Source organism: Panthera tigris, chromosome D2, assembly GCF_018350195.1.
Source record: "Panthera tigris isolate Pti1 chromosome D2, P.tigris_Pti1_mat1.1, whole genome shotgun sequence".
NCBI classification, from domain to species: domain Eukaryota; kingdom Metazoa; phylum Chordata; class Mammalia; order Carnivora; family Felidae; genus Panthera; species Panthera tigris.
This window is the reverse complement of record NC_056670.1, coordinates 84,917,817-84,943,360: the sequence shown is the minus strand read 5'-3', so window position 1 is coordinate 84,943,360 and position 25,544 is coordinate 84,917,817. Positions and strand designations below refer to the sequence as shown.

Here is a 25,544-nt window from a genome sequence, read left to right as displayed (position 1 = left end):
CATCGGGGACTGGGCCGTGGTGTCGCCGCACGTGCCCCCTGACCCGCTGGTCCTAGAGCCCGCCCGCCGAGCCCGTGACAAAGGGGCTTGTCTCCGAAGCACCTGTCATTCCCCGTTCTGTTCTCTCCACTCACGTGGCCACCAGGCGTCTGCGGGACAGGTCTCGGCATCACTCGGGAGAAGTGATAAAACATACTCCTCCCCCGACAGAATCGCCAGGATGGGCTGCTTCTGCTCTGGAGAAGCCATAGGCGTGGACACTCCTGAGGCTTGTCTCCAGTCTCATTAGGCGTTGATCAACACGCGGGTGGCTGTCTGCCCTTGTCATGCACAGAAATATGTGTAATTCTTAGTGTCTGGATCGACCTGGCCAGTCTGTTCCAGTTGACCCAGCCAGCAGGAGACGTGACCCCTCTTCCCTGAGACGTGATGGCATTAGGAGCCTTGGAGAAATGGAGGCAGGAACGTATTTGATCTCGTCTGCACGTCCCCCTCTTTGTTTGGGAAGCCAACCAGCCCGGCCTCACCAGCACAGCCTCAGACCGACCCCCGGGGAGAGCCCAGGGCTGCCTGAGACACCTACCTGTGTTTGCTAAGCCCGCCGGCAAGCCAGGGCTGTGCGGTTTCTTGAATTTATCCCAACGGCTGTGATCGAGCAGCTTTACTAATGAGATTTTCACTACGCTCTTGCCTCACCGAGGTGGGTGATTCCTTTCGGCCTTTGATTCGTAGATTCTTCTGCGTGAGTACCTTGTGTAGGTCGTGTAGATGCGAATCAGCAAAACGACACAGAAATGCCAAGTACCCACCCGGAGTTCTGAGTTTTCCCTGGAAAGAAGAGACCTGGGCGAAGCCTGAACCCCTGTCTTAGGAGGATTTTGCAAGAATCCCACATGCAGCTCATGAATAGAAAAGATTAACCTGAATTTACTGCTGATGTCATAAAGCAATGCCACCATTTATGGCTTTTTGACTTTATAAAATATGCCAGCATATTTTATAAGTTACTCAGTGCTCAAGAGAATTTGATAGCTAAGCCCATAAGATTTCCTGTTGCTTGAAAATGAGGCACAGAAAGGTCACTCTTTTCATGGACTGAGTGATTAATAATGTTTTTTATTGCATTTGTACAATGCTTCAGTCCAGAAATTCATGTACTTACGGAACGATGGAGCTAGGTCCTGTGGGTTTCTCGTAGTTTAACAAGGGCATGTTTGGGGTTTTTCCGTGGGGATCACAGATTGGGGAAGGGCCTGTGGCTTTGCGTGTTTGTAATATGTATCTGACGGCTCAAGGAAGGTTTTATTTTTGTTTTGCTTTACTGTATAAACCACAGTAGAGCCTTAAAAAAAAAAAGAAAAAAAAACTTCAGCCTGTGAAGGGGCAGGTCTCGTCGAACAGCAGATTATTAATGTGATCCCTCCTATTCAGGCAAATGTATTAGAAACATTTTATTGAGAACATCTTCCTCCTGCAAAGTATCCCTTAGAAGTGGGTACGGCTGGGGCACCTAGCCATTAGGACGCTGGGGTTAAGTATCCGACTTCGGCTCGGGTCATGATCTCACAGCTGGTGAGTTCGAGCCCTGCATCGGGCTCTGTGTCAACAGCTGGGAGCCTGGAGCCTGCTTCAGGTGAATTTGATGAATAAACATTAAAAAAAAAAAAAAGAAGTACGGCTTTCCAAGGGCCTTTGGAGAGTCCCAGATCCTACCTTAGGGACTCCACGGCCCGGACCTGCTGTGCTCTCTGGGGTCCCTGTGTGGGTGACCCTCGGCCAGCTTCCCAGCGGTGAGTGGCCTCGGGGAGACTGGCTGGCATGGTGGCTGACTGTGCAGCTGAGCTCCGTGGAGTTGGGATCCGAGTCACAGACCACACATTCACACCCACCGGCCATACGGGTCTCTCTCTGCACTGGGTTGGCCGTCCACCATGATGCTGTCGTACAAGGTTGCCGTAAAGTAACAGTACTGGGTGCCTTCTGGCTAACAGGGCGGCGGGGGAGGCCTTCTCCCGGCAGCAGGAAGCGCCACCTCGCTTCCCTCCCCGTGAGCCGTGTCTGGCGCCCCTGCTCTCAGACACGCACATGGCGTTGCCTCCGGACGCACGCGGGAGGGCTCCGTCATCCTCATGACCAGCGGCCGACGTAGGCGAGACGGCCCTGGAGGCGACGCGTCTCAGGTACCTGTGTGAGTCCCAGCCTGGACACCTGCGGTGTCTGCTCCTCGTGGACCTATGGCAAGTCCGCGGACCCCGCAGGGCACACGTCACACCGGTAATAACACACAGTCCTGCTGCACAGTGACGTGTGCATGGAAAGAAAATTTGCAAAAAAGAATATCTAATAATTCACCCCAAGTCCTGTCTGTCCTAAGAGATCATTATTTTCATTCAGATACATTTCTTCCCAGTCTTTTGTTTCTAAAACTAGATTTAAAAATATCAATAATAAGTATTTTTGTCTTAGAACATAACCAGGATTGAACTGTAGTTGAACATGGTTCAACCAAACATTCTAATGTAGTTGATTTCATGAGGTTTAACCTACTTATAAATTTGTGTACTGTTTTTCCTTTTTAAGCATTAAAATTAAAAAAAATTTTTTAACGTTTATTCATTCTTGAGAGACAGAGAGAGAGCATGAGCGGGGAAGGGGCAGAGAGAGAGGGAGACACAGAATCCGAAGAAGGATCCAGGCTCTGAGCGGTCAGCACAGAGCCCGACGTGGGGCTCGAACTCACAAAACGTGAGATCATGACCTGAGCCGAAGTCGGACACTCAACCGACTGAGCCACCCAGGTGCCCCAAGCATTAAAAAATTTTTAAATGTTTATTTATTTTTGACATAGAGAGAGAGAGAGAGACAGAGACAGAGCATGAGCGGGGAGGGGCAGAGAGACAGAGGGAGACACAGAATCCGAAGCAGTTTCCAGGCCCTGAGCTGTCAGCACAGAGCCCGACGTGGGGCTCGAACTCACGGACCATGCGTGCGATCATGACCTGAGCCGAAGTCAGATGCTTAACCAACTGAGCCACCCAGGCACCCCTTTCCAGCATTTTTAAAAAGCATTCATATAATCCTTTGGAAAACACTTGGATGAGGTCATAATATTCAATTCGTTGTCAATTCAGAAATCCTGCATGTTCATTCATTTCTTATATTCTCCAAATTTGCTGTTTCAAATAATACTCTGATGATCATATGGACGTGTGTACTTTGTGTGCGGAATTGTTTCCTACGGGCTACAAACATGTGGTCGATAAACTGAATTGCTCTGGGAAGAGTAGTTCGGTGGCCACGTCTGAGAGTTCCTGACACGGCGTTTCCCAGCAGCACTGAATAGTAAGAAACGTAAATACCATTTTTTGAATACTAAAGCTCTTTGCCTGGGGTTTATGTCTTGCCTCTCTCCTGTGCTGTGGTTCCTCTTTCCTGGACTGATGGCCGTGGCCTTTGGCAATCCGGATCTTCAGATACCGTGTGGTTAGCGATGAGACCCTGTTCTAATCATGAAGATGCCCTTGGGGAGGGAGGCGGACCACCCCTCTCACTGCCGGAGCAGGATTCCGCCCGTCGCTAAGGTGAAAACAACTGGCAAACGTAAATCAAATCGGCGTAGGATGTTGTGCAACGATGGCACAAAATTCTGTTTATCTGTCAAGACAGAAGAACGAAGCTGCAGTTGCTAAAGCCCCATGAGCACTGGGAGGTGAGGGCGGGAGTCGAAGTGCCCAGAGTTCAGGGGAAGCGGGCAGACCCCTTGCTCACCTCTGGACCCACCTGTAGCTCATCTGGCTCACCTGGGCTCGTGTGGACCGCTCCCATGTCTAGGTTTAGAGATTGGACATGTCCGTGGATGGTTTTCAACCAGGAGGTAACCCCCACGTCTCCATCCTACGCGGGACAGATCTCAGGCAGCCGTGGGCCTGTTCCACGGGAGTCTTCCGAGGTTGCCGGTGGCCCGCCGTGGTCACCTGCTCATTTGTGCAGCGTCCTTGGCTTTTCTCCTCCCAGCATGCCTGCGGCTGCCCCCCAAACACACCGCCTGCACCCAGGCCTCATCCCGGCGGCCTACAGGGAAGCCCGTGCCTCCCCACCAAGGACGAGCCGAGCCGGGAGCACGCCTGTCCTTCTGGCCTCTCACGCTGCCTTTAATTGTCAGGAGCTCCAGAAGACACAGCCATGCGTTCCAGGAAATTGGGTAAAGAGGGTAATGGTATCGCTAATTACAGCGAACACTGTATTCGGTATCAGCCTGAGCCTGTGGGACGCAGCGGGAGAGGAGGGAAGAGGGAGGACGGGAACAAGGGTGGAGGGCAGCTATGCAAATTCTCGGAACCAGAACTCGTTCACATAGACCTGGTGCCACCCGGGTTTGTGGGAGATGGCTGGCGGGGGGTGGGGGGGCACTGCGGTGCTCAGGAGGAACCGGTCCTGGGAGGGGAGCCGTGGGCGGACTGGGTGGGGAGCTGAGCTGGGGCTGGGGGCTCCTGAGTGGCGTGGACAGACTGGCAGGCACACCCCACGCAGACACAGACTAAACAAGGGGCCGCGTCTCCAGCCTCTGGTCCTGGAGGCAGAGGTCAGTGGGCTCAGGCCGGAGCGAGGTTCTTGACCCTTCTCCGGGGGCCACTGGGCCTCCGGTGTGGCTAGGCAAACATTACGTCCACCTGCACCCAGTGGTCTTGGGGTGGCTGGGAGACCCCTGCACCTGCTCCCCGCCTCCCTCCATCTGGTGACAGATACCTTTTGCTGCCCCGATGGATACTTTGGGGAACTTGCCTGAGCCCAGGGGACCAGCGATGGCAGAGTGTGGGGCCCTGCCAGGGGCCAGGGAGCACGGTGGGTCCCCGGGGCCCAGCCCACCCCACTGCTTAGCAGCTGCGAGAACAGGCCGTCACCTCACACGCCTGTGAGGGGTCTCGCTCTCCTGTTTCTCTTTTCTTTGGTTTTTCACATGACATAAGGAGACATTATACAGGAGCCTCGCTCACCTCTCTGCACCAAGACACCGTGTGCAGGCAGAAGCCTAAGACAAGAGCCGACTGGCCAGGCAGGTGCAGCCCGTGTCTCAGAGGCCAGTGTCCTTGTCACAGAACTGGGAGGTGCTTGTGACAGATGCCCTTCTGTGGGGCATGGAGGCCGTGAAAACCAGAGGGAAAAGCCACCCTACAGATGGACCCTCCACCCTCCAGGCTCCGTATCACATTTACGAACGCAGAGGAAGGAAAGAGTAAACACGACGTGTTTGAGAATCAAATTTGGGCAAAACCGTTGGCTTCTGAAATAAGTGCATTTTGTGTTTGAGATGGAAATTGCCCCCGAGACCCTGAGACCACCCAGCTCCGTGTTCCTGAGCCCAGCCAACAGCCAGGGCACCCCGACAGAGCCCTCAGGAGGTGACAGGACGGTGCGGGGGGCAGTGCTGTGGACGGACAGGCGACTCAGTCACATCACCTGTCCACAGGCTCATCGTCTGCCCCACAGGGCATGAGAGGGGAGCCCCGGTGGCCCTGCCACCCCCCAGTGTGCCCCGGAGCACGCCGTCCTGCCAACTGACCCTCAAGTTCAGGGCCGGGCACGAGCCATCCTTTTCCCAGCCTTCCTTCATTTTCTCTGGTCCTTAGGGTCCCTGGTCTTGTGTGTGATCCAGTGAGTGACAAGTTCGTGAAATGGCCTTTGGCTTTGAAGATAAAAGCAGCATCTGCCTGCTTCCTTCGCGGTGTCCTGCCTGCGGGGGCCTTTCTGGTTGTGACGGCCTCCCGGGAGGCTCTTGCTGGCATATCACCTGGCGTTCCGGCCGGAACGCAATGCGAGACCCTTTTCCTCCCGTTTCAGAGGCTTTGGTGACGCTGGGGCTGAGGTCAGAAACAGTCTCATCGGCGATTTTTCTTCCTCGTGCACAAGACCTTGGTCACCTTCAGGGGGCTTCTGATAGAGGGTGGGTCTCGCCTGTGCCCAGCAGGTGGAGGGGGCCGAGGAGGTCCCTCGCTCAGGGAAGATGGGCCCTGCACGGAAGCAGCTCAGGGCTTGGCTGGCCAAGAAGCCGCCACGGGGGCCCTGGCTGAACGAATGGCTGGCCAGTCAGATCTCAAGAAAGGGACCCCTCGGGAGGGTGGGTGCTGGGGTCCAGGGAAAAAAGCGCTGGAGGACGGAGAGCAGTTTGGGGACCAGACCACCGTCTCCAAGCACTGCAGTGACCAGCCTCCATTTGCAGCTGCTTCCTGCAAAACACTCGGGGGTTTTCCCAGCGAGGTTGTCTTCGCGGGGAGCACACTGACGGCGGCTGGAAGAGGGCCCGGCTCCTGCGGCCATGGTGCCAGCATCTCCCCTGCGTCTCATCCTCCTCCCCCTGCCGCTCCCAGCAGCGACGTCTGTGGGTGCAGACGTGCCACACAGGGACACCCCCCCCCAGCCAGCCATGTGGCACCTCTGGTCCCCGCCCGGAGGTCAAGGCCTGTCCGCAGTTCTGTCTTACAGCTGCGTCTGCCAGGAGTGTCCTCAGCAGCATAGACGCCAGGGAACCAACAGCAAGTCAGGACCTAGAGACGACGGGGAGGGCACGTGCCCGAGGAGCGCCAGGAGCAGGAGGCTGTGCGGGAAGAACTCCCAGCTGGAAGGCCCAGCACTCAGTGACCCGTCCAGCACGTGCCCACGACGCTGGCCGGCGACAACACCCCAGCGTGGATGAAATAGAGAGCGTGCGAGGGGCTCAGGAGAGGCTGGCGGCAGAGTCTCCTGGTGGCCGGCACACCCAGGCGCTCAGACGTGCCTGGATCACAGTTGCTGATGGTCGGGAGCTGATGGCGGATCACGGAACACGGCCCCGCGGGGGAGACCGAATCGGCACAGGACACCGCCCGGCTGCAGAGGGACGGCAGGACTCTGCACGCGAGGGTTTAAAATTGCTGAAAAATTCCACCGTTCAAAGACGAAATCTCGGGGAAGTGCCAAAGTGTCGGGAAGTGTGGGCTGGACATAAGAGAGAAAGAGCCGTGTGCTGGACTCGGTCCTGGGCCCGCCGGGTGGGCAGGATCCTGAGGCAGCCCCAAGGTCCCCACCCCCGGGTGCACCCCCGGAGTAACCCCCTCATTTGAGACTGGGCAGGCCCGTGAATAGGGTGGTGGGTCAACCCGGAAGGACATCACATGATGTAACGTAAGGCCGGGGCTCGTACAGACTCTCCTGTGGGTGTTGGAGAAGCCAGCCACTTGGCATGGGGTGGGGGGCCACGGCAGGGAACACGGTGGCCTTGGGGCTGAGAATGGCTCCTGCTGGCACCCAGCAAGAGTGGGGAGACCTCCTTCCCGGCCCCGTAGAATGAACTTACCTAGACGTGACCTTGGGGACGTGGGAGGCGCAGGCCTAGTGAGATCAGGCTCTGTCTGCAGCGATGCTTGTAATCAATCGATCCTAACGGCAATGATCCGGGGACCTCTGGGAACAGCTGGGTCTCACAGACAAGGCTGTGCCCCCACACGTGGCGAATGTTCCAACATGGCCATCCATCCGTCTCATCTGCTCTGATCCCCAGCCCTGGGTCCCACACCTGGTTGTCCCTCTCGCAACCACGGCCGCCATCCTCTGAACCTGGGCAGCACCTGTTAGCATGGCTCTCAGGTAATGTGACAACACCTGTTCTGTCACTGTGAATTACAGTCATTGTAGACGCGGCTTATCTCCTCTTACAGATTGCAAATTCCTTTGGAGGCAACCATATACCATTAATTTTTAATGATTTTATTATACGTCTAGAATCCCCCAAATTCTCATAATCCTGGTAGAGTTAGTTACGTGACACCGATTCTGTGACATCCTCTGCCCTCTCTAGCGAGCTGAGAGACCGGTCCCTAGCAGGTGGACAGGAGCCTGTGTGCCTGGGCTGAGCCGAGGCGGCCCACAGTTTCTCTCCACAGCTGCCCTAACGGTGCTGTGGTCGGGAGCCAAAGAATGATGGGATCGCTCTGCCTGGATGCTTCCCCGGGAACCCTGCCCCCAATCCCTGGGGCATGTCCACACTTTACCATGTTCTCCTTGGAAGAAGTCCCCGGGTGGAGCCTGGGTCATCCCGCCCAGTAACGGAGCCCATGAATATTAACAAGGGGTTTTGACTTTTGTTAGTAAAGGTAGAAAGCGTCTATTTAAAAAACCCCACACGTTAAGGTGTACCAAGTAAGCACCTGTTTATTAAAATAGTGTCTCTACCAGCAACACGTCAATGTGCTCAGAGGTGAGAGGGTGAACGGGTTTTGTTTTTGTAAAGCCACCGTTAGCTTGCTGTCTCCTCTGGGCCCAGGGTTCATTCCCCGCCCGGCGGGCCGGAGTAGCCTCCCTCAAATGCGCAGCACGTGTGACTGCCCGCCGTGGCTCCCCAGGTCAAGTGCAGGTCCTCCGTCAGCCTGGGACTATCCCGCCTCTCCCCGACCCCTCCCTGCCCCCCAGCGTGCTCTGCCGCTGGCACTTGTCACATACCCCCAGCTCACGAACACGCCTTTGCACCCCAGACAGCCCCTCCTGGACCCCCCGGCCCTTCGGGAGCCTGAGGAGTGTCCATGTTCCAGAATAGTCAGTGTTCTGGAAACTGATCCCTGGGGATGGGGATGTCCCTTCGCCGTGGCCTCTCCGTGTCCGGGAGTGTCCCTCGTATGGCACAGATGCCTCGCAGGGGATCATTAGCTCGCTTGTCTGCCTTGCCCCAGGCCACGGGCTCTCCGATGTCAGGACCTTGACTTTCTCTGAGTCCTCAGCACGCAGCGTGGGGCCTAGGGCGTAGGCAATCCCTAGTCCATGCTTTTAAGTGGATACATCATCGTGTAAATGACGTAAACGTTTCCTTGCTCTGTCAGCGGGGAGAAGCTAGAAGCTCCGTGTCCCACGGCAGAGAACCACTCGCACCAGGTCACGGTTCTGATTTGTTCTCCAGCAAAAGGAACCGCGATTCTTGGAGAATGGTCTGACTCTAGGGCTGGGGCAGGAGAGACACAAGATGAGGCCAGGGCACCTTGAAGTTCAGAAAATAAGGAAGGGCCCCCCAAAACGACAATGGGGTACGCCAAAGGCACGCAGGAGCCAGTCAGAAAACCTCTCAACGGCCAAAGCTGGAAGAATGTGGGCAAAAACAAAGCATCTGGATGATATTGGGTTATAACCCAGGTTAGAAATACCCATGAGCCTGTAATGATACAAATAAGTGATGGGATAAATAAGTAAATGTGGAGGAATCGATAAATATCCCCTTGAGAGTTCCAAATAGCTCGTATTGGGATACCCCCCCCAAGAGGTGGAACAAAACCCGAGGAGTGGGCTGCACACAGTGACTTTCCCCCCAGAAAGCACAGCGGGAAGGGGACAAAGAGTGAGTGTGTGCAGGACAGAGCTATTGAGCACAGCCTCAGCCCAGTGGTCTGGGTCCACACCGAGTGTCGTCAGTCACGGTGACAGGAAGTACTGTGACGTGATGGATGAAGACGGCACCTCGTTCTGTGCTTTTCCCCAAAACCCAGAACCTGGTCTAATCATCTAATTATCTAAAAGATAATCCTAATAGAGGCCATCTTACAACACTCCTGACCAGCAAAACCGTCAAGGCCCGAATAACAAGGGAAGTCTGAGAAACTCATATGACACTGTCACGTGCTGTCCTGGGTGGGATCCTAGGCAGAAAAAGAAAGCTGGGTCAAAACTAAGGAAGTCTTTTTTTCTTTGTTATTTTTTTAAATATTTATTTATCTTTAAGAGAGAGAGAGAGTGTGTGTGAGCAGGGGAGGGGCAGAGAGAGAGGGAGACACAGAATCCGAAGCAGGCTCCAGGCTCCGAGCTGTCCGCACAGAGCCTGATGCGGGGCTCGAACCCATGAACCACGAGATCATGACCTGAGCCAGACTCAGATGCCTAACCGACTGAGCCACCCGGGTGCCCCCAAAACTAAAGAAGTCTTAAATGTGGACTTTTGTTAACAACCGTGTAGACAGATCTGGCATCCATACTGACGTAGGATGTTCACAGTATGGGAAGCTGAGTAGGATATGTGGTCACTCTGTAATATTCTTGTTAACTTTTCTGTAAATCTAAAACTATTGTAAAGTAACATGGCTCGTTTTTAAAAACATGGCATACCTAAAAAGATTTAAATATTGACTAAAAATCAACTAAAATTGTTGCAAAGTGCAGACCATAAGAAATCGCCCTCTGTCGTGGTCTGCGGGGTTCTGAAAGTTTTTACCGTTATTTCTGATTTCAAGATGTGACGTTCCAGAATGGCGTTCCAGCTGCACAGATAGAACGGGGGCTTCAGATCAGCGGCACGTGGCCCTGGAAGAAATCCAGGGAAGAAATAGTGGCACGAGTGTAGAATTTAATTTCCCGGCGCTCTAGGTGTTGATTTCCTGGTATGTTGGCGTGCCTAACGCTCTCGTGCAAGGCTGCGTCGCTGAGCCCACGGCACCCCGATGCTGTTTGCCCCCATCGATGATTTCAGCATGACCTCGGGCTCTGTGTTAGATGCTAAAAACAACTCTGTTGAATATCTTTCTTCAGGTGTCAGCGTTTTCTACCTGGGAGAAAGAATTACACAAAATCGTGTTTGATCCGCGTTACCTCCTGCTAAACTCTGAGGAGCGGAAGCAGGTAACGTGGTGGCGGGCTGGCGGGCCCTGGAGACCCAGCGCGAGCGGGACGCTCCTCCTGACGCTCGTGACACGCACACGCCTGTCACGTTCATTTTGTCAGAGGGGAAGGGGTAGACACGGTGGTCTCGCGTGTGAGCTTGTGCGCGGCAGTGGTTGCCGGTGCAGGGGACGGTCATCCCCTCAGTGTCTTAGCAAACCATCTGGGGGTGACCCCACAGGACGGGTGAAAATGCATGTGCTGGGAACACTGGCCGCACCCCAGATAGCTGTGTTAAGACTCAGTTAAGCTCTTATACGATGACATTGAACGAGAGGAGGGTCCCGGAAACAGTAAGAGGGTGTATGAGGGAAGGGGTGGCAGGTCCAGAGGGCAGGTCCCCAGAAAGGGCAGAGGTGGGCGAGAGGCAGCTCGCCTGGAGGACACGTTAGCCTGGCCGGTCTGCGCTGGCTCGTTGTCAGCGTAGATCATGGAGCCGATACGGCTTCCAAGACGAAGCGGACGGACAGAGGGACGGGCGGTGCTGACTGCCGGCTGAGGGCCTGGGCCCTGGTGCACGGCCCGGCCGGGGTCTGGTGTTCCCCGGAGGTCTCTGGGGTCTCTGGTTCCCGCTCCAGTCCTGCCTCTTCTGTCTGCACTCTTCTGAGTGTGAAATGACGCACACGGAAAGCGGGTCATCGGATCGGCCGCTGGAAACAGAGAAGGCCGGAGAGCTGTTTCAGACGTGGCCTCTGTCTCCACGGCCCGCGTGCTATCAGACAGCAGAGCCCGGGGCCCAGAGGACAGAAAGGGCAACCCCGTTTCCAGCTCTGTCGTGGGTCCTGAAGTTTCCTCAAGCACGCGCCGGCACGATCAGCGAAACACCGAGCGGGCGGAGCCTCGGGCTTGCGGACCCCTGCCCGTCCCGCCGATGGCAGGGCCCCGCTGGCACACGCCGGGGCTCGGGATGGTGCTGGGTCGGCCACACTGGAACACGGAACTTAGACCTTTGAGGAACTTAGAATTAATGACCTTTTTGTTGCATTGCAGCTGGCTCGTATTTTCCAGAAGGAAACATCTGAAAACGCGTGAAACGTGTTAGCAGTGGCTCCAAAAAAAAAAAAAAAAAGTTACAATAGAGTCAGAGGAGGTTAGATTACACACACACACACACACACACACACACGCGCGTGCACACAGCTGAAGAAAACTGTAGACTTTAATCATCAGTAATATTTCACTCTTCTGTGCGATATTAAAGAGCAAACGGTCAGACTATTCGGCTGTGAGCACTCGTAGTCCGCTTGTTGTTGTGAAGAATGCCTTACTTAGTTAAGACCCGCATGCTGGCCATCTGCGGACCGTGCTTTCGCTGATGGCGCGGTCAGCACCATTGTTGCCAGTTCGGGGGTGTTTTTAGAGACCGTTAGCCTCTTTGAAGGAAGCTGAGGAAGCCCACCCCCCGCCCCAGGATCTTACGCTTACCCCCCCCCCGCCACGTGATGGGAGCACGCGGCGCTCGGTGTGCTGCTGAACTGCTCTAGGGGCGTCCTGCACGAGACTCGCGTGCGTGAGCACCACGGGGCTGCGCGTCCCCCCCCCCCCCAACCATGGCAGCAGGTGCAGCTGTGGCCACCTGGGCTGGGATGTCCGGGCCCCCACGCCTGGATGTCTGCTGTGCAGACAGATCAGACCAGAGTGTACTGTTCGGGGGACGCCATCAGACAGAGGAAACTTCAGGGTCACCAGCCTGCAGCGTGGCCCCGGAGGCCCCGGGAGGAAGAGCGGGAACTGGGCCTCGCTGGCGGTCGACACAGAGCAGCATCAGAGAGCCCTGGGATCAGAAACCACCCGCGACGCGGGGGAAGCCGCAGCTCCTATGAGCACTGGTGCTGGAGCCGCGCCGGAGAAGGAGGCAATATCCAGGCCACCCGAAACCCCAGTGCTCCTCACAGGACCCCCCCCCCACCCACCCACCCCCACCGTTGATGGCAAGCATCCGGCTAGAATCTGTACCGGCCCCGCTGTCACATGTTTCTATGGGGAAACTAGAGCTCATGGTGGGCAAACCGCCAATGGCCCGTCCTCCACAGGGGGCTGCAAAGGAGAAGTGACTGAGCCCAAACAGAGACGAGGGGTCGGGCCACGCTCATCAGACCTGTTTCCACGGTAACAGATAGTGTTTCCTTTTCATTATGGGAGGACACGCCATAGCGAGACAATGGCCAGTGGTATCTCTTTTAAAAAGTCGTGCCCCACTTTGAGTGAAGCTGGTGTAATTTGTCAAAGCGGGGAGAAAAACGCCGCTACGTTAAATCACAGCGGCGTAACTAGAGCGACAGGGCAGAGGGAGAGGCAAGAACTCGGGTTCCATGGGTGGGCGGCTCAGTGGTAGGAGAAGCGGGTCTCCCGCGGCCAGGCAGGGTTTCTGTCCAGACTTAAAATTAGTAGAGCAAAAGCTCTAATGATGGAGCCCCACACTTTTATGTGGATAATAACCCTTCCTTCACCTGTTTTATTAGTTTAATTCTAAGACAGCCGGCGAGGTTGCACACCACTTGCCTTGAAGGTGAAATAAGCCGATATAGTCCTACTTTAATATATAAGCACACCTTCTCCATTTAAGTCCTGCTCCTGAATGTTTCCTTTCCGTGCAGAGTCTTCAGGACAGGGGAGCATTGGGTGTTTATAATCCCGTAAGGCGAGTGGCCACTGAAAGGCAGTGTGAAATCCCCGTCCAAGCCGAGAGAGCCTCCTGCATTGGCCGCGTCTTCCCCGCCTCCCCCTCGGGGGCAGGAGTGCAGGAGACCCCCAGAGCGCTCGGGTCAAAGTCTAATGTCGGCAGTGGCCTTGGGTCCGGTTGGGACAGAGTTGCTGTTTATAGGCCTTCCAGGGTCACACGTGAAAATTGTATTGATCTTTTTATTCATGTGTGCGCACACTTTCAAGTCATCTCCGGTATTTTCTTTTTAATGCTCTTGAGGCTCGGATAGCATTAGGAATGAAGCAGCTGTCCCTACCTCCTTCAGGCTCCGGTTTGTAAATGGCACCTCATACCACAACGATGCGCTGCCCCCATCCATTGACGGACTGACGGCTGCAGAGAGGGTCCTCGGTGTCGTGTCTCTGTGTTGACAGCTCACAAGGGAGAGGGTCCCGGGGCCATGATGCACCTGCCCACCAGACGATACTCGTATCCTTCAGGCTAGGGGATGGGGTTCTCCTGCTCAAAACCCACTTCTTGTCCAACTGGGGATCACGCAGTGTCCGAGGGTCAGGTTTTCGCTTTGGGTCTGACCACCCAGAGGCTCCGTGACACCCCCAGGAGAGGCTTGCCGTGTCTGCGTGACGCCCCCGCCCTGATGACCAGACCACAAGTGGTCTTCTTAGAGACTAGAGGCTGGGGGATCAGAGATGCTGGGTTGACTTTCTTTTCACAAGTTAAAATCACGTTTGGAGGCTCAGATACCAATTGTGTCACTGTAGGAATTGACTAGAACAAATGACAAAACCTCATGTGTTCCTGGGACGACCGGCAGCGATGTGAAGGTCAGCCAGACAGCGCATGACCCTAGAAGCTGCTCACGGAATTCCGAAACAAGAAACAGGACCCACCCCCGCCCCCAAGCGGGGCTGATTCAGCGTTTGACCCGAGATTCTCTTGGGAATCCAGGCTTACTTATGTAGACGCTTGGTTCAGGAGAGCCCCTCCCTGGAGGGACTGTGCCTTCCACCTTATGGAAAAGAAAAGGCTTAGCCACAGATGCTCGCTGTTCTTTTGTGTTGTGTTTGAGGCACAAGATTTCATTTCTGATATGCAACCTGTAATACTTTTCTGTGTGTGTATGTGTGTGTTTCAAGATATTTGAACAGTTTGTCAAGACAAGGATAAAAGAAGAATATAAGGAGAAGAAAAACAAATTGCTGCTCGCCAAAGAAGAATTCAAAAAACTTCTGGAGGAATCTAAGGTGTCACCCAGGTATGGAGACAGAAATGCCGGGTGACTTCGGGGCGGGAGACTTACCGATGACTGTAAGAGGGCTTTTAAAGTCTGTTCTGGTTAAATCGTGTAACCTACCATCGCGGAGACCTCACGAGCGTAATGGTGAAGTTGTGAGTGACTGAGCCACCAGCCCTGCCTGCCTGCGCGGCTCACGGTTCTCTCTGCTCCCCACACCCACTGCTGGGTGCCCTGCCTGGTTTTCCAGCGTGGCCACCCTGACTCCGTGACCTGAATAACTAGTCAGTAGGTCAGCACTCAAGATGAGGGCTAACCTCGAATCTAGGGATCAGAAAGTAAGCGCACGGAACACGAACTCGGAGAGTAGGCATACAGAGCCCGAACAGCAGCAGTAAAATAAACCTCGCCGTTGGTTGCAGACGTCTTCCCAGTCGGCCAGGGTGGAAAGAAGGGACACACACCAGGGCAAATGAGCCAAGTAATTTTGCTGCCAAAGTCACCTAAAATGACCTGGCACTGTTCCCGTGAAATAAACCAATAGGAAACTGGACGTTAGAACTTAGAAAAATGCATGAACTTAAGTGTTCTTTAAAATTGGCTTCTGTGTAAAAATGTTTATTTATTTATTTATGAGAGAGAGAGAGAGAGAGAGAGAGAGAGAGAGAGAATGCAAGCAGGGGGAGGGGCAGAGAGAGAGGAGACAGAGGATCCCAAGCAGGCTCCATGCTGTTAGTGCAAACTCATAAGCTGTGAGATCACGACCTGAGCCAAAATCAAGAGTCAGACGTTTAACTGACTGGCCACCCCGGCACCCCTAAAATTGGCTGATATTTAAGAAGCAATGAACATTGTACTACTTTTAGAAATATAGGACTATAACTTTTATAAGCCGAAAAAATTGACTTCGGTTTATTTTTATTTGGGGTTGAGATACATCTGAACGGACGTTTATGCATTATTATTTTTAACAATAATGCGGGCACCTTGGCATTTTAGTAATAATGCATAAATACAACATTATTTTTTTTAAAAAAACATTAATTGATGTTTGCTTTCTGTGAAGACATAGGCTCCCATGTTTTGATTGATAATTATTTAGTTCACCTGGTCAATAATTGGATGTTGGTTATATGGTCCTTATAAAACCTCTGCAAGTATTTGAAGGACAGATGTTTTCTGAATGGGGAAAAATGTAGCATGAATTACCCCCATCACAAAAGGCTAATCTAGAAGAGCAAATGTTCATCTAAACGTTTGTAAATTGTGATTTCCTGTGGTTAGAGATGAGAACACTGGCATCTCTGTGTCCCCACATGGTGACCCTAGGAGAGAGGAGTTGGTGTGGAGCCCCTGCCTCAGGGCACAGCCCCCCACCCCACCCCTCCTCAGCCCTGCAGTGGAGTGAGGCATTGCACCTTTCTGAGCTTCCGGCATCATCTGTGGGCAGTTCGGCAACGGCAGGCTCCCCGGGTGGTGCAGACGTGGAAACGAACATAGCACCTGGCAGGTAGAAGGAGCTTGGTGACGGAGATGCCTCTCATCGCCATCATCACCAGCCCCACCACCAGCTCCGTCACCATCATCACCATCATCACCATCATCATCAAATATTCTCAATCTGTCCATTGGTAAAATGTTAACAATACGTCAACACATTCCCCTTCCCGTCATGAAGACAAAGGAGAACATACTCATAACACATCTGGCAATTAGGAGAAAGATCTCACACACACACACACATACGCACAGAAGGAAAATGACTGATGGAAATCAGAAAGTTAAACTTACTCTTCTTTAAAGGTAGATTAAACTGCCTCCTGTGTTAAAAATGTGCACCGTGCATACGTACTTTTATGGTTATTAAACCATTTTTACGTCAGAATGGCTGATTCTGCAACATCGTCAAGACTTTACAGACCGCTTCACCCTCTCCTCTCACTGTCCCATAGGCATCCTAGTAGCATGCGTGCAGTTCAAGTCGCTGCACACGGGTGGCCAGGTGAGCTAAGCACAGGCCATCTGAGCACCCTAGAAGCAGCCTCTCGGGGTTCAGCGGCTCCGCCAGTGACACTGTGCCCTGACCCTGCCACCACAGCCACGGGGACAGCCAGAGCCAGCTCCCAGTCCTGCCCAGCTCTGGGGGTCCTGAGATGGGGCGAGGGGCCACGGGGGTCCTCCCCTCGGTCTGCCGCTCAGGCTGTGGGGTCTGCACTCTGTGCTTCTTCCCAAGGCCACACTGTCTCCCTCCTTTAGGTGCAGGTGGGCTGTGTCCCCAGCTGCCAGAGGGAAAAGGGGGGTGCTGTGCCCGTGACTCAGGGGCTCCCCCGGCCCACTGGAAGGCCCAGCAGAAGCCAGGATGCCCCCACGGCATGGCTGGGGGGCCACAGATTTGTAATTCTCCCTCTCTTCTCAGGGACACTTCTTTTCAGAAGTGCCCCGAGCAGGACCTTGTAGACAAGATCTGTGCTCGGCCTCTGAATGGAAGATATGCAGGCTGCTATCCAGACAAGGGAAGAGATTAACAAGTCCCTGTGATTCTCATCTTGGAAGGAAGGAAGGATGAAACAAGGGCCTTAGTCCTTTAGTCCATTTGGGCTCCTGTTCCCAGGAACACAAACCAGGGGCCTCAAGAGACGGATATTCCTCACAGTTCTAGAGGCTGGAAGTCCGAGATCAGCGTTCTGGCTCAGGGTCTGGTGAGCCCTTAGTGACCTAGTCACCTCCCAAAGGCCTTGACCCCCCCCCCCCAACACTGGCACCGGGGGGTGCCGGGAGGTCCACCTAGGATCCTGGGGGATGTACACTTTCAGTCCAGAGGAGGAGGAAGAGGGAAGAAGGAAGGAGGGCAGCAGAGAGGAGCGCTTTCTTTCTGAGACGCCCATGAGCAGGCACAACCCCGGGGCGTGACCCAGGAGGCTGTGGGGCTGGACCAGGAAGAGGGACGCTGGTGGCAGGTGGGGATGTGTCCGGGGTCCTGACAGCCATGTCAGTGCAGCCCTCCTGTTTGCGTGTGAAACAGCTGTTACATCATAACCCTTTGATACAAGAGTGGAATGTGCAGCGGAGTATGAAGTCCTCCACAAGGAGAAGCGGGAGGACTTTGGATCCCCGGACGGAGCTCACGTAGCCCTGCGGGCCTGTTCCCGGCTGCCAGCTCGGGCCTGGGAGGGGGGAGGCTGTGGGCACCGGTGCTCGCGAAGGTGCCATTTGTCCCTGCAAGGGGCTTACCCACTTGCCCTTTGAGCCGCCCAGACCCTGCGTCGGACTCCCGGGCCCGTTCAGTTGACCTTAGGTTCTTCCACACGCCGGCCACTGCCGCCAGGCGCCCGGGGCCTTTGGCGGGAAACAACACGGATCACAGAGCCTCCAGTGGAGCGGGGGGCGGGGAGGAGTAGATGGCACAGTTGGGCTTACCACGGTTGGGGCTGTTGACGAGGGCTGCGAGGGACCCCGTCTGTAGGGTGAGTTTCCTCAAAGAAGACACGCGGAGCCCGACTGCCAGTGACGAGAGCAGACGTGAGGGACGGTGTGCCAGGCAGAGGGGCTGCCTGAGTGGCCCGTGGCAGCCAGGACATCCTAAGAGGGGACAGGAGGGGACCCGTGTGGCCAAAGCAGTGGTGGACGCAGGTGGGCAGTTGAGAGCTCCGACTGAGGGAGGCTGAAGAAGCCGGAGAGGCTGGGTCGATCTCCAGAGTCTGGGGAGAGGTAGCCATGCGGGTATTCGGTGGGGTCAGGATCCCAAGGGCCCCCACGGGGAGTGGCGCCCAGCACGGGAGTAGCTGGGGCAGGTGTGGGATGCCCATTTCCTGCCCCAGATCCTGCTCCCATCCCCTGACCTGCCCCAGATCCCGCCCCTGTCCCCTGAACTGCCCCAAGTCCCGCCCCTGTCCCCCGACCTGCCCCAAGTCCCGCCCCTGTCCCCGACCTTCCCCATGTCCTCTCCCTGTGGCCCGAGGACAGCTAGATCGGGTGGTAGCAGCTGTCCACCCCTGGAGGTGATGCCAGCCTGCGGGGGTCAGGAGGTGCGGAAACCGCTCCCGGGCAGACAGGCCTCAGGAAAGTTCCTGTTTTTCAGAACCACGTTTAAGGAGTTTGCGGAGAAGTACGGCCGGGACCAGAGGTTTCGTCTTGTTCAAAGAAAGAAGGACCAGGAGCATTTTTTCAACCAATTCATACTTATTCTTAAGAAACGGGACAAGGAAAACCGACTGCGGCTGCGGAAGATGAGATGAGCGTGTGAGAGGCGCAGTAGGACAGGTGCGGAGCGGAGCACTTCTCGGAGGATTACTGTTTCATATTGAAGCTCTCTTTTGTACGGCGTTCCGAGTCTGATGCGTTTCGAATTGCCATGGTAGGTCGCTCCCTTAATTGTTTAATTATGCAAAGTACTTGTAACCTGTACAAATCATAAACCCACCGCAGGTTTGTAGCTCAGCAGAAGTATCTATATCCCTCTCAAGGTGTTTTCATGAGTTGATCTGAGTACCCGAAACTTTTCTCCAGACCTTTGTGTGTTCCCTGGGTTCTGAGCCCCGTGGCGCGGGGGCTCCTTCCGAGTGCTGGGTGTCCGTCCCGTGTCCCGAGTAGTAGCAATAGCATCATCATCACCAGTCATAGCGACGACCCTGAGCGCCTCCACACGTGGACCCCGGACCCCCGCAGCAGTCCGAGGGGGCGCCGGGCCCCAGACAGGGCGGCCACGACGTCTGTCGGGGGCCCTACTCAAAACGGGATTATTTTGTACAAAATCATCATACGAATAGTTGAGTTATTTTTATTGTATGCCCAGTTTGCATGAGATTTTTCTCATCATCTTTGTATAAAAAGAATTTTAAATTTTTTTTAATTAATAAATATTTTAAACCAGTGTGTTTTGGTGGTAAGATTTCCACTGCGATCTCCAGCGGCAAAGCAGTGTTTCAACTGAAGACAGTCTGTTTTGAAAGACTCCTAACAGTGTTTGTGAACGCACACAAGGGCTGAGCGAGCACAAACAAAAGTCCTGCCTTTCAACCTGCCCGTTCTGGGGGGAGCGATGGTGGCTAAAACCCAGCTAATTAACCGCGTTCTCTAAATTGTCGCCTGTTTATTTCGCGGCTTACGGGGCCTCTCTTCAGATATGCTGCCACTGCCCCAGGGCACAGAGACACCTCCTCGCCTCCCCGGTCCCTCTTCAGTGCGGTGAACACGCTCTCTGCCACGCGTATTAGGACGTAATTGGGCGGGTTTCTCTCTTCTTTGGGGTAAGCCCTGGTCTCAGCACCAGTGTTGTGAGGCTAGCTTCTGGGTTAGATCTGGGTTCTGGGGCCATCACTTGGGTTCAGGCAGCAGCCAATGGGGTTGGGCATCCGGGGCAGAGGGCAGGAGGCCGACCCTCCGGTAAGGGTCCAATCTGGAGTAGAAACCACCTTGTAAACTGAACAGAGAAATTTAATGGAAAGAGTTATCACATATAAAGGCATTCGGGTAATGAGGCTGGTGAGTCCGGGTGACCGCCAAAGAACACACAGACAAAGCCACAGGAGCAGACGTGACCCCCAGGGCTCAGAGAAGCCCCCACGGAAGGAGCCCCCCGACCCTTGCAGAGATGGGGACCTCCCTGGAGAAGGTGCTGCCGTGGCTCTGGGAGCGCCGGGAGCCCGCCCTCTAAGATGCCGGGAAAGTGGCTCGTGTGGCGGGTCTGGTGGCATACCCTCGCCCAACAGCACCTGGAGAGATGGCGGGCTGGGGGAGGCGGCCGGCTGTGCGGGCCTCGGGACGCGGAGCCGGGACAGAGACGGAACCCCCGGCAACCCCTGAGGTTCGCACAAGCCAGCGGCCCTCCTGCCATCTGTCCCGTCCACTGGAAAGCCAGCTGACTGGCTGCTTGCCCCGAGAGAGGCCGGCTGCCTGGCCACAAGATCCCACGTGACTGCACCCGCGTTGTCAGCGTGAGTGTGACCTGACCCCTTCGGCGTGCAGCCGGACGTACGGGGCAGCATTTAACCTCAGATGGAGAGGCCAGCGGCAGGGCTGAGCCTGAGTGGTTCTGGAAGACCTCGGTGGACCCCTGCTCCCCTGGCTGCTGCCTCCCCCTGCTCAGCTCCTTGCCGTCCGTCAGCTGAGGAGGAAGGGGCAGGCCCAGAGTAGTGGTCACACGTCCTGCTGTGCTGGCCTCAGCCCCCACCCCCGGGTCAGGAGTGGCCCCCAGGGCAGGTGAAGGAAGTCCCCACGGGGGAGCATCAGGCTAGACCGAACGACAGTTCTGTAAACTTGCCTGGGAGACGAGAGGGGGCCCGGGGCACGTGTCTACACTGATTTGGGGGCTGGCTGAACCGCCGGCTGGTTGGGGGTCTACGAGGCGCAAGACTGGGATGGGGGCAATGAAGAGGTGAGGGGAGCACGGTGGGCGCAGCACTGGGAGTTCGCACGTCCCGCACTCTTTGTACGGAGCTCTGAGACCGGGTCACCAGGTGGGCGGTCCTGGGTGTGTGGGCCCGTCGGCCAGTGTCTCCCTCCCCACTGTTCCTGGTCTGTGTGCACCGACCCAGACCCCTGTTCCGGGTTGGTCCCGTGAATCCGCCCATTTGGTTTTGTTTTTGTTTTTTTAACGTTTATTCATTTTTTGAGAGACAGAGACAGAGCGTGAGTGGGGGAGGGGCGGAGAGACAGGGAGACACAGAATCCGAATCAGGCTCCAGGCTCTAAGCTGTCAGCACAGAGCCCGACGCGGGGCTGGAACCCACGAACTGTGAGATCATGACCTGACCGGAAGTCGGATGCTTAACCCACTGAGCCACCCAGGCGCCCCCAAATCCCCCCATTGTTCTGGGGAGAAACTCCCCCTCACAAAAGTGAATCTCAGATGCTCCTTCCCTTCCCCTAGTTACCGCCCACGCTCTCGCAGAATGGCCGCTGGGCCACACGGCTTCCCACACAGTGTGGTCTTGACCAGGAAATGCATTTTAAGGGACAGTCATTGCAACAATAGGTTCACGCCCAGGACCCGCGGGCACCCCACCCCCCGAACCCTCACGCCCAGGCCCCACGGGCACCCCCATGAACCCTCAGGCCCAGAAGCAGCTGGCTGGTCCCGTGCTGGGACGGCCTGCTGAAGGCACAGTACATCTACGGGGCGAGGTCGGGCGAGGTCGGGTAGGGTCCTGCGGGGGTCACCTGTTGGCCTTAAACCAGCAGCTGGCATATGTCGCCGTCTCCCTGGCATCACGGGGCAAGACACTGGCCCCCAAAAAGGGGAGACGGGAGCGACCCTTCTCATTTATGCCACCCGATAACCTTCATCCCCGCCACCCGGGCTTAGTGGATTTGGAGAACCCGTGGCCCAAGTGCAGAACACACCATCTTGATGCGATTTGAAGCCGGGCCCCTGGCCCTTCTGACGCCTCGTGGCGCGGAAACATCGGGTGGAGAAGACGGTGACTACGCTTGCTGGGCTGTTATCCCAGTTGCCGAGGGCAAGTTATGTCTCCAGGATCCCGTGGGACAGGGACAGTGTCCGGGGCCAGAGGGCTCAGCGGGCGCCCGGGGTACCAGTCAGCACACAGCTGGGCCTGCCAGACACCGAGGGCCTGTGGGGAGCAGACTGGGGTCCGAGGTGCCGCGAGGGGCGAGGGGCACCGCGGCGTCGGCTGAAGGTGCGATCGCCATCTGGGCTCCGCGACCGTCTGCAGAAGCAGAGGCTGAGCGCCATGCTTTCCCATTAAGTTTTCTCTCCCTTCTTTGCCCCTACTGTTTCCTGGTCAGGGACTACTGTGGGTTTCGGACACGTGACTGATTTCATTCGCCTCACCCCACAAACGTGTGGGAACTGGGTCGGTTGCCTGCCACGCTGGGGCCACAGCGTTGTCTACACCCACGGCAGCAAGCGCCTCGCAGGCCCGGCGGCCGACTCGCTGCCTGAGATCCTCTCCCCCGCCCGGTGGCCCCGGAGCCTCCCCTCCACACCTCTGGCCTTCGGTGCTTCCGCGTGGGCAGCAGTGGATTTGGGGTACTTGCTCGGCCCGGTTGGGGGCCTCCTGGGGCCCCGGCTCCGGTGAGGACCGCGTCCTGCTCCCTCAGGCCCGCAGCAGGACAGTCCCTGCGAAGGCTGGTCCCGGGCACCCGGCCGCGCGTGCTGACCATAGCTGCTCCCGCGCCCCTAACGGCCCTTCTGTTAAGCCCTGCTCAGTCGTTCCTGCTGCGGGCCATCTGTTTGCTGTCAGCACGACTTAATCACCACCATCATCACACTCCGAGGGTAGTTATCCGAGGCTCACGACGGCACAGAATTACGCCAGAAACCATATTAGTGGGAGGACATAGGAGATCACACAAGCCCAGACTTTGTGCTGGAAGGAGGTGGAAAACATCCATGACGTTAGCACCTAGAAATACACAGGCACCTCCTGGCCCCTATGGGAAGTTCCAGGTGTTTCTGGTTTTCACCCAGATGTTTGGGAACTTTCATTTTCGTTCCTCTGACCGTGATTTTGAATCTCAGAAAATGAGATTATTGAAGGTCGTAGACAGACAGTCTATCGACATCCATGTTTATGCTCATGTCTGTCTAGCTGTCAGTCATCATGCGGTTGGAGATGAAAGGTCAACTCTGGCGTAATCAGGGAAACCCTCAGGGAGAAGAAGGGGAACCAGCTTGAGAAAAAGCTGCTTCCTAGGTGTCTGGGATCTGTATTTCAAACATTTGCCCACTTTGAGGGCTGTGGAATTAATCCATTTTTAAGCCATCGATATGTAGTTAAGACATGATAAGAAGACAACAGACGAAGATTTCTTTTAAATGGCAGCTTTGCTTAATTTTTGCACCTTTTCCTTTCATTGGAAACACCACCAGGTAACGTGGGGCAACTCAGTTGTGCCCTCTGAGCTGCTAAAACCCAGCAGGAAACTGAGTGCCTGTCGATCAGGTAAAAATGCATCCAGTCAAAAGACGAACGAAGGAGTGGTGGGTCACTGTCATTGATCGTTGGATTAACCCTCCATGTCCCAGAGGCCAGAGCTTCCCAATAGGGCCATGGGGTCTGAGTCCCGTCCGTCACCCCGACCTCCAGAGCACCCGCCTCTCACCCACCTGCCCCTTTGCTTGTCTCCCCAAGCGTCACCCAGCCAGTCACCGCCCACTGGACCACGGCCTTCGCCCAGCTATCCTGCCACACACTGTCGCGCTCACGTGGGTCCTGGTGTGCAGGCCCCTGGTTCCACGGGGCCCCGTCTTCCTCTCTTTGCCCAGTTTCCGTTGCCTTCTCAGTGAAGCCACATCTGTCACGTGCTCCCCACATAGATCTTCTTGCCGTGGGCAGAAGCCCCTCGAAGAGCTCACCACCCCATCCCCCCAGGCCCTGCAGGGAGGGGCCTCAGCAGGTGCCCTGGGCCCTGGGCAGCAGGGATCCCTATGGAGCTGGTGAATGAATAAAAAGGACAGAGCACATGGATGCCTTCTCACTGGTTTCTTTATCGATGACGGCAGTGACAGATTTCTTATCCTGGATTTGCTTAAGGTTTATTTTTGTACGAAGTGTTTATCGTCTCTACTATTTACTTTCCTGTTGCTTCATTTGAATGATCTGTTTCAAATAATCCCCCCACAATAGCGGGAGAAAGTCGGTCATTTGTCTTTTGTCCCCAAATACTTAACCTTTGCTTGGTTGACATTTTCCCCATAAGGTATTTAAAGTGTGAACCAGGGGCACCTAGGTGGCTCAGTTGGTCGACCCTCCGACTCTAGGTCTTGGCTCAGGTCACGATCTCGAGGTTCATGAGTTCAAGCCCCGGGCTGGGCTCTGTGCTGTGGAGCCTGCTTGGGATTCTCTCCCTCCATCTCTCTCTCTCTCTCTCTGTCCTTCGGCTTGCTTTCTCTCTCTCTTCTAATCTCAACATAAATAAACATTAAAAAATTTTTAAAAAACTAATAAAGTGTGAACAGGTTAAAGCTTCCTGATCACTCAAGAAAGGTGGTTGAGATAATGGAGTCATGCCTCCTTGGGGTCAGTGGTGGGGGAAAATGGCTGGAGAGTCAGTGCCTATAAACACTGCCGTGTTGGACGGGACAACCGGTGGGACAGCCCGTGAGGAGGGCAGAGCGGTGGACGTGGAGGGGTGACGTGGGAGGACGCTGGTCGGCTGGCGGGCGCCCCAAGCCAGCGCAGGGTGGAGACGCCTGCTCGGGGGGAGGGAGAGGAATTTGAGGCAGAGAGTTGTTTGGATGGAATTTTAGAGATGTTTGTCATGTGGTATAAACCCTCTCTGTCTCCACTTTCTGTTTGCCAAGAAACAGTCTTTAAACACCATATCACACTTTTGAAAACATTGCGATGTCTAATGATCATCGAAGTAACACCTGCTTGTTGCAGGAAAGTGAGGGAGCCTGTGGACCGAGCCCCCCGTGGGCGTTGGCGGCCTCCCCCCCCCCCCCCGCCCCCGCAGCGCTGGGCGGCGTCCACGCGTCTGGTGCAAGTTTGTGGTGGATCGAACGTCCCGAAAATGACCACGCACGCACACGATCGCACGCACGACCGCACACGCACGCACCGCCGCGCATGCCCTCCGGACCGCGTGCGGGCAAGCCTGCCAGGGGCGGGGTGTGGGCGGGCCCCGTGGCAGAGGCGGGGCCGCGGGGTTTGCCGGGCCAGGCCCCAGAGCGGAGGCGGCCTCCCCTGGGAGCCACCGTGACCCGGGGAAGCCCAGGCTGGCGGGGTGGGGAGGGGAAGGTGCCGTGGCCCTCGTCTCTGGCTGGGGTCTCTGGTGACCAGCGGCGTCAGCTGCCACGCGTGGAGCTCCCGGCCTTCCGGGGCGGCGCGGACCCCAAGGGGCGCAGACACCAGCCCCCCTCCCCCAGCCCCACCCCCCCGGCAGGCCCACGAGCGAATCCAGACGTGGCCCTTGTTGCAGGCCCGCCGGTGTCAGCGACTTGCTGTGCAGGCTTCGAAACTCCAACAAGCTCCTCCTTCGGGATGACCGTGACACCTGACCTATAAATCACAG

The 25,544-nt window shown here is 55.8% G+C and overlaps 1 protein-coding gene and 1 long non-coding RNA gene across 8 annotated transcripts in view; one reads left to right on the top strand and one right to left on the bottom strand.

The window, feature by feature from the left end:
- TCERG1L (transcription elongation regulator 1 like) overlaps positions 1 to 19,350 on the top strand; it is a 69,322-nt gene extending 49,972 nt beyond the window's left edge. Inside the window, exons 6-9 of one of the 6 annotated variants that reach the window (XR_006209000.1) lie at positions 10,537 to 10,626; positions 14,467 to 14,585; positions 18,643 to 18,918; positions 19,071 to 19,350. Coding sequence is in view for 4 of the 6 variants with exons in the window: in XM_042960142.1 (XP_042816076.1) it covers positions 10,537 to 10,914 (378 nt within the window). In the remaining 2 variants the exon portion in view is untranslated. Of the gene's footprint in view, positions 1 to 10,536; positions 11,125 to 11,655; positions 11,730 to 14,466; positions 14,586 to 18,642 lie in introns of those variants that run through there. The other 5 variants (XR_006208999.1, XM_007079731.3, XM_042960144.1 and 2 more) reach the window with 5 other exon arrangements.
- LOC122231766 lies at positions 8,431 to 10,586 on the bottom strand. Of its 2 annotated transcripts, none has more exons than XR_006209004.1 (3): positions 10,223 to 10,586; positions 9,560 to 9,653; positions 8,431 to 8,965 (listed from the first exon to the last, which is right to left on the bottom strand). It is a non-coding gene; the product is annotated as an uncharacterized LOC122231766 (long non-coding RNA). The 2 variants fall into 2 exon arrangements; XR_006209003.1 differs by lacking the exon at positions 8,431 to 8,965 and adding an exon at positions 9,082 to 9,172.
- Positions 19,351 to 25,544: the final 6,194 nt, after the last annotated feature.